At 41.8% G+C, this 14,422-nt stretch overlaps 2 protein-coding genes across 4 annotated transcripts in view; one reads left to right on the top strand and one right to left on the bottom strand.

Moving 5' to 3' along the window:
* The window catches only part of LOC141569556 (uncharacterized), a 33,696-nt gene that overhangs the window by 2,940 nt on the left and 16,334 nt on the right, over nt 1–14,422 (top strand). The window contains exon 1 of one of the 2 annotated variants that reach the window (XM_074323257.1): nt 13,041–13,244. The exons of the other annotated variant lie outside the window; for it this stretch is intronic. Coding sequence (XP_074179358.1) covers nt 13,181–13,244 — 64 coding nt within the window. The 5' untranslated portion in view covers nt 13,041–13,180. Of the gene's footprint in view, nt 1–13,040; nt 13,245–14,422 lie in introns of those variants that run through there. 2 annotated transcript variants of the gene reach the window in all.
* On the bottom strand, nt 1,141–8,998 carry CDX4 (caudal type homeobox 4). Of its 2 annotated transcripts, XM_074323683.1 has the most exons (4): nt 8,497–8,867; nt 5,471–5,539; nt 3,004–3,149; nt 1,141–1,863 (listed from the first exon to the last, which is right to left on the bottom strand). In XM_074323683.1, exons 1-4 carry the CDS (start codon nt 8,837–8,839, stop codon nt 1,657–1,659), a joined length of 765 nt encoding a protein of 254 aa, XP_074179784.1. In that variant the 5' UTR covers nt 8,840–8,867; the 3' UTR covers nt 1,141–1,656. The 2 variants fall into 2 exon arrangements, with proteins under 2 accessions (XP_074179784.1, XP_019603483.1); XM_019747924.2 differs by lacking the exon at nt 5,471–5,539 and having other exon boundaries at nt 8,497–8,998.

The following is a 14,422-nucleotide window of genomic DNA, read 5'->3' as shown; positions in this document are numbered from 1 at the left end:
GAGTCAGTGATTTTAGTAAATTTACAGAGTCGTGCAACCATCAGCACAAACTAATTTTAGAACATTTTTGTCACACCCAAAAGAAATAGCTGTCCTATTTTCAGTCATTCCCCTTTCTCACCTGTAGGCCAGGCAATCAATCTGTTTCCTGTCTCTGCAGATTTTTTTTCTGGACATTTCAAATAAATTGGATCATACGATATGTGGTCTTTTGTGTCTAGCTTCTTTCGCTTAACATAATGTTTCTGAGGTTCGTCCATGTTGTGTCTTGTATGAGTACTTCATTCTTTTAATGGATAAATAGTATGCCATTGTAAGGATATATCACATTTTGTTTATCCATTCACCAATGCTGACATTTGGGTTGCTTTCACCTTTTGGATATTATGAAAATGCTGTTATGAAAAATCAGGTACATGTTGTGTGAACATATGTTTTAATTTCTTTAGGGTAGTTAACTATGAGTGGAATTTCTGGGTCATATGGTAAGATCTAGTCCTAGATTTTTCCATTAACTTACAGAAAATTTAGTAACTTTTTTTTTAAATTTTATTTTGTTAAATTTATTGGGGTGACAATTGTTAGTAAAATTACATAGATTTCAGGTGAAAGAGTTTAAATTGATGTATCCTCCAATATATATATCTAGACTAAGAAAAGGGAATTGGCTAACCCAAGATATTTCAGAGCCCAGATTTTGGCCACTTCTATATGCAAACAGCGTATTGGACCAACACCAAAAATTCCAGACAACTCTACTCACCAGAGCCCAAGTTGTGTGTTTGTAGCCTGTAAACTGCACCTCCTTGGGCCCCACTCTGTTGACATGACATAACGGAGGTAAAATTGAACAGCTTGAAGGTGAAGGCTATAGACCAGTGCACTGTCCTCGTGTTCCTTTTAGGTCTGACTGCCACTGAACTATAACGGTAAGTGGAGTGCAAAGACAGAAAGGGGGAAGTACTTATTCTGTGTGTTGGAGATCTGCCTTTCTAGTGACTCAATCAAGCCAGCCTGTATTGTTCTAGTCTGATTTCATTGTTTTGGCAAGATTTAAAATTGACACTGCAGTTTGGAAGTTCTGAGATAAGATCATCAATACCCGACAAGTATGATTGAGGGACAAGAATCATTTTTATTTCTTACTTTTATTAACCAGTGACAATGGATTCAGAATCACCTTCTGCTCATTTTTTAAACATTTGTCTTGTTGTGAAAATGTTGTTAGCTTTTGAATTAAACACTTGAAAAGGTATCCAAAGATAGATAAATTTCTGCTTACCTTTTCCCCACCCTCCAAAGATAGCATAAAAAAACACACCCAGCATCAAATAGCAAGCACAAGTACACATACACAGATGTGCCCCCTGGCAGAATTGATTTTTACAGTACATTCACTGGCAAGTTTCTGAAATTGTAAATAGAGTTACCAGGGCCTATGATTGTAGCTTTTAATTATATAGCTTACCAACAAGCTTCCTGACTGACTGACACATAGCATAGCACATAACAGGAGTTCTCTGGGGATGGTTTCTAATAGTAAGTGACCCCTGAATTACCTTACAAGGAATTACATCCTGTCCCAGGTCCCCTGCTGATATCTCAGAGACCAAAAAGTGAACGCTAAGGGAGGGCACTTTACACTTTGATTTTCATTCATTCAGACACTATGACCTGCTGTATCTCATTAGCCTGAAATCCACGGACAGCAGATGGAGTGGTGAAAAAAGTGTTAGGTAGTTCCCCAGGGCTGATGGAGCCAGAGTCACTTTGCACCGAGCCTCCACTGTTCTCAAACTGGGAGATTTTCTTTTTGATCATTTTTCTCTCTTTGGCTCTGCGATTCTGAAACCAGATTTTCACCTGAAATACAAAATACTTCGGATTTAATGGGGCAATTTTTATAGTCATTGATGACATTACACAGGGACTTTAGCATTGACAAAGCCCTTTCACATGCATCACCTCATTTTAGCCTCACAATGACCTTGTAAAATATGCCCATTTAACAGGTTAAAAAAAAGTTCAAGCTCAGAAAGGGAAAGTGTCTTGTTTGCATGAGATCAAGTCTAGGGCTACTGACTCTGAATGCAGTTCTCTTTTAGATTATACCTCACTCAGCACGTCTAGTTGCACAAGTAGAAATAAATGATAGAATGGAAGATGCTGAAGTGTGGTCATAAAAAGGGAGGGTTTAAATAGCGAAGGTGATTTCGATATGTCATGAAAGAAATTTCCTAATATTAAGGTTAATGAAACATAGAACTGGGTGAACAGGGTAAGGAAATACTATATCTCTCGCTATGATACCAATGTGCTTTCATATATGGTTGAAATGCAAGCTGCTTGGGATAAGGCAATACATTAATGGACTTTACAATACTAGAATTCTTAATTCCAGGATTACTTCTAGACAAGTGAAAAAAACATCAGGTAGTTACGTAATGTAAAATCTGGGTGAACAGAAACCTTGATCCTTGCATGATTTAATCTTCATTAAGTACCCTCAGTAAGCCAAATTTGAGGCAGGCATCATAAGATTATGTAGACTGTAGAAAATTAAATTTCCTACCCTGAATAATAGAAAAACTTAGTTCAGGTAGCAGCACTGGTATTCAGTTACTGTTGCAGTTTGACTGATATGATCCTGATAATTGCCATGATTGCCAAATCTCCACTTCAGACATTGGTTGTGACTACTTGGGGAATTAGATCAAGGTTTTGACTTCATAGATCAATTCTATGGGAGTTTTAACCCTTCTCCACCTCCTATGTCCCCACTCCTTGCTTCCACACCTACTTAGTGCTCACATTCAACTATTAATAAACTCACTGACAATGAGACTAAACTAGGAGGTTCTAGTAGGATTAATGTGGGCTTTAAGAGAGCTTGGAGAATGTCTCCGTCTTCTGTTCTCCTTCCGCTCCTGCTTACAGACTTCCCTAAATTCTCAGCCTATTGAAATGACTACATGAGACATGTTGGATGTACTTCTGCTGTACCTGTCTTTCAGAAAGGCCCAGGTTGACTGCCAGCTCTGATTTTCTCCGAATGGTAATGTATCTATTGCAGTGGAATTCCTTTTCCAGCTCCAACCTTTGATGATCTGTGTAAACCACACGATACTTCTCTTTTGTCCTGGTTTTCCCTGTTTGGGGGGGAAAGCAGTGCATTTAATCATATTTTACCACTTTGGAGATTGTTTTGGTTGAAGGAATCACAGCCACTGTTCCCACCCTCATCTGTTCTTTTCAAATATAAACCAAGTACATTTTTTGAACCAAATATCTCATAAGTCCATTCCTCCATTAAATATTTTGTCATCTGTGGCCATTATGTGTGTGTATCTTACACACCTATCATGCTACCACTGACCTACTGTTACGCCAAAGCATTTTAAAGCACACACGTAAGCTGTGATTACACATGAGGCTCAGTGTAGATAAGTGGCTTTGTGCTAGCGAGCTGAGGAGTGAGGACTGACACACTTATTTTTGACTCATAGCTCAGTGTGCTACATGTCATTCCCAGTTTAAACATTTTGGAAAGCACAAGAATGTCCCAAATGTGGTAAATGACTTCGTGACCCTGACATTGTTAGTTATATACATTGTAGTTGCATATACATTCTAGACAGAATTTTGTTTAAATAGTAATTAAAATCATTTATTGTCACTTAGATTCTGTTCTAGGATAGCCCTTATAACCTATTAGGAAAAAAATAGTTAATTTTTTTTTTTGGTGTGTGTGTGAGTCTTAAACCAATTTTTATTCCCAAACAGATAATGAATGGGTTAAAGAGGGGTTATTGACTCAACCAGAATATTCTTTGGCAGGACATACATACATTTGCTTTGTGTCACAGAAATTTAACTAATTTCTCATGCCCTCCTTCAAATAGAGTTTTATTCCTCCTTTCAAATTTTCCAAAAGTGACTTCGCTTTCTTTTCAAGATCCTGGAAGATCCCTCCAGGATCTTCCTCCTTTCCTCTATGGCTTTTGGCAAACTCCTTCTGATCTTCTCTGGTTGTTTTTGATCTGAGGTTTTGGGGAGCAATCTGTAGGACAAAGGTTTCTTTAAAGTGGTTCCCTAACTCCATTGAGGTGTTAAGATGCAGCACAGGCCTAACAAAGGACCTACATAGTATCAGATCCCATCCTGAACCCTCTTTACATGTAGGAACACCAGCCAATTGGTTTGGAATTTACAAGCCCTAAACAAATGTCAGACACCCTTTCATCTCCAGAAAAGAAAAAAAAGGGACATTAATGTAGAAACAAATTCTAGATGAGAGATATGTTTTAGGATTAAACTAAATGGCTGAATAACTCATGGAGTAATGAAATAAACAAAACGTACCCCCTTGAAAATGGAAAACGATGAGCCCCAGTCAGTTAACCTACCTCAAAGGCTCAAACTTTGAGCTGGTTTTCTGAATCCAAACAGAAACCCAGGAAACCAGAGGTCCGGCATTTGGTATGTTACAAAGGCAGAATGTATATTTGAGGTCACAATGAAAACTTTAAGGTTTAATTTATTTCCAAAACCTCAAATCATAGGATTGAAACACATCTTTGAAGAGATGTTTCCTAAAACCCTTGCTAATCCCCAAATGGCTGAATGTTTAAATTCTAACTTGAGGCAGAAGATAAAATTAAACTTGCATGTGTCTGTTTTCTGCTCTTTGACAATCAGTAAACATAACCAGACTTCAAGAACTCTGGAAGGTTGCTGGCCTTCCCCACCCCCACTGGTCATAAATTCCCCTCTTGCAGTTTCTCCTGAGGACAATAAAGTCAAGACCAGGCCTCTTTATTTGCCATGAAAATCCTCACCCTTTCCGGCAATATAACCCCTGAAGAAAGGAGGGTTGAGGAAGTGCCGGGCTGCATATCAAAGCCATGCGAAGTGTTAAAAGGGTCTGCTGCCCCAACCTGACAGATAAGACCTCAAACCTCAAGAAGACGTAGCTCACGGGAAAATACTGACTGCATAGTTTACAAAGAGAAATGAATTCCCATTTCCTGGTGCTCCTCTTGTGTCCTTCCCTCTGAAGTTTCTTCTTCCCTCCCTTTCATTGCCTCTGCCCCTTAAATGATGAAATCAAATTAAATGGGATGTGGACATTTTCTAGTAGAGCACAATGTCCATATTCACACACAAAAGCACCAACAAAGCGCTAAGAGTATTAGATTTTATTGTTTAAGCTATTCTCTTCTCCCAGATGCTAACCATTTCTGAGGGTGAGGGATCCTTCTCTGGCGCTATTGTGAGTTAATTTGGGAAAGTAAAAGTAACAAAGTTACTTTAAGCTTCTATCTCTCTGTAGGGGGGGTTTTGTTGCCTCCTCCAGCCCCCAAGGACTCTAACAAACCTCTGGAGTTCAGGATAGATGGATTCCTTCCCATTACCCAGGATGCAGTATCCCCACAAGGTTTGCAAGCATTCATCCTATGTGATGACTTACCATACTGAATGTGTTCATTTGAGAGACCGGCTGTGAAAGTGGTGTCAGTCAGAAAAGCACTCTCCAGATCTAGGGGTTATGATGATGATGACAATAAGGGTGAAAATGATCAAACCAATTTCCTTCTATAGGGAGCACAGTGCCATCGACCCCATGATGATGACTTTAAATTTTATGGAAATTCTTTGCTGCTTTTAGTTAACAATTGTATCCAAATTCATTTATAAAAAATTGTCCAGTAAAATGATGAAAAGCGAGGAAGACAATGATAAACTTCTGGAATTATTAAACAACTCATTTTCTCAAGTATCCTGATTGAATACAATCTTTTAAGTATGACTTCCTCAGTATTTTCTCCAGTGGCTTAATCAGAATTAGTCACTTTCTTCTCTCCCCTTCTTTCCCACCCCTAAGAAGAAAGCTTCTCTCCAGCCCTGCTTAGATTTCCACCTTGCCAATACACACCCTGGGCTACAACTCTGGGTAAAAGAAAAGATGAAAAATAATTTCTACTTGTAATGCACTGACAATGTTAAAAATACGAAAATGCTTAACTTTTCACAGAACATTTCTGTCAGGTTCCTTTTCACATAATCTTTAAAATGAGATGTGTATTGGAACAGACCACTTGGGAACAAAGTGGAAATAAAAATACCACACTCTTTAATACAATCACCTAGGGGACAGCCATTTACTCTGTATGTCAGTCCCCTTTCTCTCATTAGAAAATCAAATGCAATACTAATCCATTATGAAATGTTTTCTGATTGTCCTCTAATGTGTGTACTTTTCTTTCTCTTACTTAAGGCTATTTAAAGCATTCTTCAGTAATGGAAAGAGCTTTCATTTGTTTACCCTTAATCAGGGAGGGCTTATTTCCATTTTGTTCATCTATTTTCTTCTCAGCCATAAGCCAAGTGTTGTCCCACAATAATACAGAGTGAAGTAAAAAATTTAGGAGGCTATGACTCATTCATTCAAGAAATATTTGTTTAACACTCATTGTGGACTAAGCATAAAAACTGATGCATTTTAGTTCTGAGTGGTCCAGTGAGGTGATCAGCTTAATATTTTTATGAGGTTCATAACCTGAAATCCATGGAAGGACTTAAGTGGGCCCATGAATCTCCCCAAATTATTCAAAAAACTACATGTGTGCACACCACACAGGGGAGCTTTTGTGCATTTTGGGGGGGTGAGGGTCCATACTTTCATTATATTCTTAAATTGTTGCTAAATATGCACCTTGGGCTCTAAGAATATAGCAAAGAGGTAATTTTAATTTAGAAGACATTAAAATGAAACAAAGATGAAATTAAATAAAGCCTCATCTATAGGATAGACTACCAGGAATCAAAGAGATTCCAAAATCATTCAATTTTAAATTTCTCACAGAAGTGGGAGAGAAAATCTTGTGAAGATGCCATTGTACAGCCAGGTTTGAAGGCTTAGCTAACGACGAAGATACCAGAATCTAAACTTCTCACACCAGAATTTCCCAAGGGAAAGAATCTGCCTCATAAAAGCAAATAGAAGACTTTTAATAAACAGAAAATTCGTGACTCAAGATAATTTCTTTTATCTTGCCCCCCATTGTTCTCTCTTTCAAACATCATACTTGTGCCTTTCCTTTTCTAAAGTGTTTCAAAACATAATCCTGGACTGGGAGAAGCTACTTTTCTGGCTTTTGTGTCTTTTTCTGATGGTTAGAATTTAGTGAATGGATGTTCATTACAAGCCTAAAATTAGATGTAGTAACAGCTCTGGGAGTGCCCCACCCTAATGTCATTTTGTATTCTACTTAGCCAGGTGAGATATGTGTGTGTGTGTGTGTGTGTGTGTGTGTGTGTGTGTGTACATATATATATGCAGATTTACTTCCAAACATTTTAAAGCCAAGTATTTAAACTCTACTCTTAATTTGAGATTTCTACCCTCGTAATGCCCTAATCAACCAGACTGCCTGCCTCCTCCAGGCTGAGTCCTCCTAATGGAAAAAGTTGCTTTTTGGAGGAGAGAAAAAGTGCAGAACTGTGAACAGGAGCATAATCACTGTGGACTATTGAAATGTCATTTTTCTCCCCAGAGAGATGAAAGTGATAAAGTCGAATTTTACTCATTTTCTCTAATGACAGGAAGCAATGGGTTGGAATAATAAGAATGTGATAAAAGAACAACAGCTGAAAACAAACATTTCCCCGCCTCCCCCGTCCAAGATTAAAGCAGAGTGCCCACGTCCTCCGCCCCAGGCTCCCAGCCGCTGCTCAGTGGCTGCTGGCAGGAGCACGGGTCAGCGTTATGCTGGGATGTCTGGGCCTTCCTGCCCGCGGACGCAGACCAGCATCCAGTCCCCACAGGTGGGACAGCTGCCTGGACAGTTATGAGGGCTTTCACCACTGCCTAGTGTTAGGGCTGATAGTCGCTCGCGCCCAGCGGATGTTAGGGTTGAGTAGCATATCATGGCCCAGAGGCGTGCTGTAGCCTTCTCGCCTGTCTCAGTGCTTCCATTTGCGGAAAGGTCTTTGGAAGAAGACGATGGGTTTCAGTCCAGCTCGCCTCTGCCAACTTGGATACAGGAAGCTGGAGCTTCCTTGAGAGGACGCGGTGCCTTCGTGGCTAAAGTGAAAGGTCCATTGCCAGGCAAGCACCTCGAACCTAACTTGAGCATCACCAGTTTGGGGGGTGGGACACCGTGGCTATTCTCTCGCCTCATTCACCCATCAATGTTTCTCGAGCATCTGTTTTCCCATCAGGGCGACTACAGTGTTGGATCCTGATCCTTGTGGCTTACCATGCCCGTTGTCCACCCCCTTGCTTCCTTGACTGATCAGGAAATGGCGAAAAACACAACCAGGGTCGACTTAGTTCCAAGTACCACAATCTGCGGGCTTTGAGGGAGGCCACTAACGAGCGGGGACCCTGGGCAGTCAGCCACACAGTGCTGTCCTCAGTTAAGCTGTCCCTGCAGAGGCCTGGGGAGTAGGGGGACTGGCAGTCCAGGAGAACTAGAGGAACCGATTACTCACCAGGCACCTGCACGCTCTTGCGCATCCAAGCATAGGGGCTGTGGCGGCTCCTGTTGGGAGAACAGGCGTCGGCGGGGCCGGCGTCGATGGGGAACAGCGACCCGCCAGCTGGAGCTGGCAGGGTGCCAGCGCTGCTTCCACCGCCCGCGGCGCCCAGGTTGCTGTACTCCTGCGAGCCGAAAGCGGCGGGGCTCGAGGTCACATCGTTCATGGGCATTGTGCCCATAGTACTGGACGGCCCGGGGTACGTGCTCCAGTCTTCCCGAGGGGGGCTATAGGGTGAGCCCCAGGCCGCCAAGGACGACCGGTGGAGATCTAGGCTGGGCACATGGGGATACCCCATGCAATGCGTGTAAGCGGGGGCCGCTGTGAAGTTGGAGGCTGGCAGCGCACTCCCACCGCCCCCGCTGCTGCCAGTCCCGGCGGTGCCGCCCCCCGCGGGACTCCTGAGAGCGCCCGGGTACATGCCCGCTTCTTTTTCTAAAAGGCAGCTTCTGTACATGGTGGCTTGGGTACGAGGAAGGAGTTCCCTAAGTCATGTTGAAGTGAGTCGCTGGAAGGCCCCAAGCCTACTTTGAGAAACAGCGGCGAACCAATAGCTCAGTCCGTGGCTACGCCGCGCGCCCCTCCGCACCCTTCAGACTACTCCATCCCGCGGTTCCCACCCAGACTCTTTCCAGGTGACTGGTAGCCCGGTATAGATGGGCCACCAATGGCTGGGCTGACGTCAAGGGACTTCAGGCTTTTACATAGCATTTGCATTCAAATGAAGGGCCATTTCACTTTCGCGGGGACTTGTTCACTCGACGCTCCCTCTCCCAGAGCTCCCAAGCCTTTCTGTCTTATCTTTCTCGCACTGTGTCCATCTGGCCACCATTGCACCGCTGGCGCTTTTGGAGGCAGGGGCTCCCGCAGCGGTTTCTGACCAGCTCTCTCCAAAGTGAAATGGAGACATGCACAGGCAGAACCAAGTCCTACTACTTGGGATTCAGACCTTACCCTCGAGCCTCCTCACTTTCCACTGATCTTGGCATGCCCAGCCTGCATCGTGGTATCCCCTCTGCCCACGTTCCCTGGCAAGGGTACTGGACATACCACTGAAAAGGGCTTTCCCTTCTTCTCATTGCACCCTCCCCTGAGAGGAGAGCTTTGTTTCCAAGGACAAAGATTTATTTCACAATCATATATTGTGCGCCTGCTGTGTGCCGGGCACGGTTGTAGGCATGGGGAATACAGCAGTGAACAAGAGACAAACTTTCCTGCTTTGCCTTCCTAAAGTTACATTCCACTGTACAGGCGGTTGGATTAATTGAATGTTTTACAAATACGCACAAATTAAAGAAAGACGAAGAGAGTAGATTATGGAAAAGGAAGGAAAGAGGAAGAAGAACAATGGGAGCAGCGTGCTTTCTTATTTTCACGTCACTTCACTAGTCCCGGGTGTCTTTCTGCCACATGTGGCTTCTGCCTCAAAGCCACTGCCCCAAAAGGCCAAATTCCTGCAGTCTCAAATCCTGGGCAGCTGCATCTTCCAACTTTCTTTCACACTTTGTAAAGCTCCAATTGTTGAAAAGGACATGGGCTTACCAGCTGATACTAATGAACTCAAGGTTTTGCTCCAAGAAGCCAGATCACCTGCTGACCACAAAAGCAGTGTGTATCCCAGTGTTCCTTCCTAACACTGTCTGCATTACAAGGCAAGATTTACTGAGATAATGTATGCATACTACTTAACTTAATGCTTGGTACACAATATGGGACCACTGTATTCACCAGTTCACTCAACAAATATTTATTGAGTGCTAGGTGCTGTTCTATGAATCGAGGCATCAATAGCAGATAGACAAAGTCCCTGACCTTATTAAGCTTATATTCTAGTGGGAAGAGGCACTAATAAGTGATTAAATTTTATGGTATGTCACATAGTAATAATCAATGCTGTGAGGAAAAAGAAAGCAGGAAGGAAGATAGGGAATACTGGAGGGTGTTGCAATTTTAAATGTGGTGGCCTGGGAGGACCTCACTTAGAAATGACATCTATATAAACTATAGAATAGGTGATGGAGTGAGCTATGAGGAGAGGATCCAGACAGAGGGAACAATAAGTGAAAATAGAATGATGTCTATCTTCTGTTGGAGAAACAGCAATGAAGAGAGTGTGGCTAAAGAGCAGATGAGGTCCAAAAGCTAAAAGGAAGTCATTGTAAAGATTCTAGTTTTGGTCTAAGTGAGGTAGGGAGACTACTATAGCGTTTTCAGCAGATGAGTGACATGATTTGACTTCAGTTTTGAAAGGATCACTCTGGTTGTTGGATTAAGAATAGACTGCAAGTGGGCAAAAGACAATCAGGCTGATTAATTAAGACTATTGTGCAGTGACAATGGTTAGTAAAGTTACATAGGTTTCAGGTGTACAATTCTGTATTACATCATCTATATCTCACATTGTGTGTTCATCACCCAGAGTCAGTTCTCTTTCCAGGGTAATTAAATTCCATAAATTTAATTTAAAAAAGACTATTGCAATAACCTAGGTGCATGGCATTGGGGAAGGAGAGAAGTGGTTGGATTCTGGATATATTTTGAAGCCTGCTTTGGAGAAGGAGGAGGAGAAGGAACAGAATTGGTCAGCAAAGACCAATTAAAGCATGGCTCTGGGGGGAAGGCACTAAGGGGCAGGAAAGTAACATACGTATAGGCATTTTTTACTCATGATCTCATTTAATCTTCACAACAGCCCCATGAATTATTTATTATCATTCCCATTTTAAGATGAAGAAATGAAAGCTTAGTGAGGTGGCATGACTGTTTAAATGAACTAATGGCATGGATTAAAGCTAACTTCCCATCCTAGGCCACCCTGACTGCAAAGTTCATGTTCTTAAGCTGGAACTAGGCTAAATGTAGAACCTCAGGGGTTAGGCCTGATGCTTGGCTTCTATTTTCTTTCTCTGCTCAGGCTACCAGGGCTGCCATTCAATGTTCTTCATAACATGGGCCCAATTACCCTTGCATTATTCTCTTTCACTTATTCTATCGTGAGGCAAACTGGTCTACTGGACAATTGAAAAACTGTCGGGATGGAAGCACATGGAGGACCTTTAAAAGATAGCTAACCCTATGCTGTACTTTACACCCTGTGCCTATTTTGTAACTACCAATTTGTATTTCTTAATCCCTTCACCTTTTTCACCCTGCCTCTGAAACCCCCTCCTATCTGGCAACTATCAGTTTGTTTTCTGTATCTATGAGTCTGTTTCTGTTTTGTTTGTTTGTTTTGTTCTTTAGATTCCACATAAAAGTAAGATCTTATGTTATTTGTGTTTCTCAGTCTGACTTATTTCATTTAGCATAATACCCTCTAGGTGTAGTGTCAGGTGGGTACTTGACTAATTGGGGGAATCACTTCATAAAATATAGAAATGTCTAACCATATGCTGTTCCCCCAAAACTAACATAGGACAATATTGAATGTCAACTACAATTGAAAAAAACAAAGTTCGCTAACCCAATATTATCATTTTACCTATGAAGAAATTGAGGACCTGGGAAGGGAAGATATTCTTTAAGGAAGTGAAGGACAGAACTCGGGTCTCTTGACTCCCAGATTAACACTTTTCATTAAAAAACGTTTCTTTGTTTAGGTAATCCCCTTTGTCTAGAGCAGGGGTGTCCAAATTGCGGCCCGCGGGGCCAACTGCGGCCAGCAATGCAATCCATTGTTAATTGGCCCCACAGCAAATTCCAAAAATATATTTAGTTTACTTAAATAAACCAGGTGAGGCAATACGTACTTCACCTTGAGTGAGTGGCCCGGCTGTTTGTGTATTTTACCGCATATGGCCCTTGGTGAAAAATGTTGAAAAAAGTTTGGACACCCCTGGTCTAGAGTCTTCCTCCATAAACATTGTTTAAAGTTTTGTTATTCTTCATGGTTCAGCACAAATGCCCCCTCCTCCATAAATCATATGGGATGATGCTCTTCTCAGAAAGTGCTCTTTCTGTTGTCTGAATCCTATCAACTCCCCTCCTCCATTAATATTATTCTTGTCCACCTTAGAGTTATTTGGGGTCTTATCTGAATCTTTCAGAATTTGAGCAGTTTGAAGGGGTGTGAGGAGGTGTATTTGAGCCCAGCAGTGTGGAGCATTATGCACATGGTAGCGGTTTCAGGAAATATTTGTGTGCTGAATCAATAAATGACCTTGGAACGGTAGATTGGCAATCACTGTTTTGACCCAGCTCTAGGGATATCTAGAAGAGAAGCCAGTAAGAACATTGTCCAGTGCTTGGCAGAACTTGGCTTTAGTATTACTCTGGTTTTGTGTTTCTGTTTATTTCCGGGGGTAGGAGTAAAATGAGGTGGGTTAGGTGGACAGGCAGGGAGGTTCAGTCTAGTTTATTTGACTGGAAATTTTGATTCTTTTTCTTCACCTGGAAATTAACCAGAAAGGTGTCTTCACTGCAGGAAGCAGACTGACCAGTAGCAGGAGTCAAACCCCACAGGCTAAAGATCAGGGTTCAGGCCACTCAAGGATGATTTAGTGCCACTAGTGAGTGATCTTTTCGTTTTTCTGAGACTTAGAGAGGCATCCATGAAATGGAGCTTCTGTTAGACTCCCCATCCATTATTCAGCTCTGAGCTGATCCCCACAGAACAGGTTAATTGCAAGGCTTCCAGAAGATGATGAATGTGAAACTGCTATGTAAACAGTGCAGTCCACCTGTGATGGACTATGGGGATCTGGGTGAGTTGTTGTTGTTGTTGTTGCTGTTGCTGTTGTTTTCTGGCAGGCTTATTGCTTAGGAGGCTTTTACTGCCTAGTAAATGTTTTCTAAGCCTGGTCTGGCCTCTCAGAACTGCCAGCATAGGCCAGGACTACGCTCTATCACTTCCATTCTCCCCCACCTCCTTGGCCCAGATTTCAGCCTGGTTCTATCTCTGCAGGGGACAGGGAGAGGGGAAGGAGCCTCTGTGTACTATGGAGCTTTGCTTCAGTTGTCAATCACTGGGCCCTCTCTATTACTGGGAGGAAGATAAAGAATGCAGATTCAGTTCCTCTTATTGACATGGTAACTGAGGCTGAGAGTACGGCTTGGACTTACTCAAGGCACTCACTAGTAAATGGTCTGTGGAACTTGGATTTATTTTTTCTTTCTTAAAAAATATTCTTTTTATTTTTCAATTACAATTAACATACAATATTATATTAGTTTCAGATGATTAGACATTTATGTAACTTAAGAAGTGATTACCTTAATAAATCTAGTACCCATCTGACACTATATATAGTTTTAAAAATATTATTGACTATATTCCCAATGCTGTACTTTACATCCTGTGACTATTTTGTAGCTACCAATTTGTACTTCTTAATTACTTCCCCTTTTTCACCCTGCCCCACAACTCCCCACCCATCTGGATACCATCAATTTGTTCTCTGTATCTATGAGTTTGTTTCTATTTTGTGTGTTTATCATTTTGTTTTTCATATTCCACATATAAATGAAATCACATGTTACTTTTTCTGTCTGACTTATTTTACTCACCACAATGCCCTCTAGGTCCATCCATGTTGTTGCAGATTGCAAGATTCCATTCTTTTTTATGACCGAGTAATATTCCATTGAATATATGTACCACCTACTCTTTATCCATTCTTCCCTCACTTGACACCCAGACTGCCTCCACATCGTGGCCATTGTAAATAATGCTGCAATGAACATATGGATGCACACATCCCATCAAAGTAGCATGTTGGGTTTCTTCAGATAAATACTCAGAAGTGGGATTACTGGGTACTTCTTTGTCTCTTGTGATAGCCTTTGTTTTAAAGCCTATTTGGTCTGGTGTAAGTACTGACACTTCAGCTTTTTTTGTTCATTTCCATTTTCATGAAATATCTTTTTCCATCCCTTTACTTTC

Source organism: Rhinolophus sinicus, chromosome X, assembly GCF_036562045.2.
Source record: "Rhinolophus sinicus isolate RSC01 chromosome X, ASM3656204v1, whole genome shotgun sequence".
NCBI classification, from domain to species: Eukaryota; Metazoa; Chordata; class Mammalia; order Chiroptera; family Rhinolophidae; genus Rhinolophus; species Rhinolophus sinicus.
The sequence above is the reverse complement of the archived record's forward strand: the minus strand, read 5'-3'. Positions and strand labels throughout refer to the sequence as shown.

Excerpts from the sequence above, each read along its gene's own strand:
- CDX4 (XM_019747924.2), bottom strand. The coding sequence starts at position 8,998 with ATGTACAGAAGCTGCCTTTTAGAAAAAGAAGCGGGCATGTACCCGGGC. Across the intron at positions 3,150-8,496 it reads CAAGAGCGTGCAGGTGCCTG|GGAAAACCAGGACAAAAGAG; the intron begins GTGAGTAATCGG and ends CCCCCCAAACAG. Across the intron at positions 1,864-3,003 it reads TGGGCCTTTCTGAAAGACAG|GTGAAAATCTGGTTTCAGAA; the intron begins GTACAGCAGAAG and ends TTTGTATTTCAG.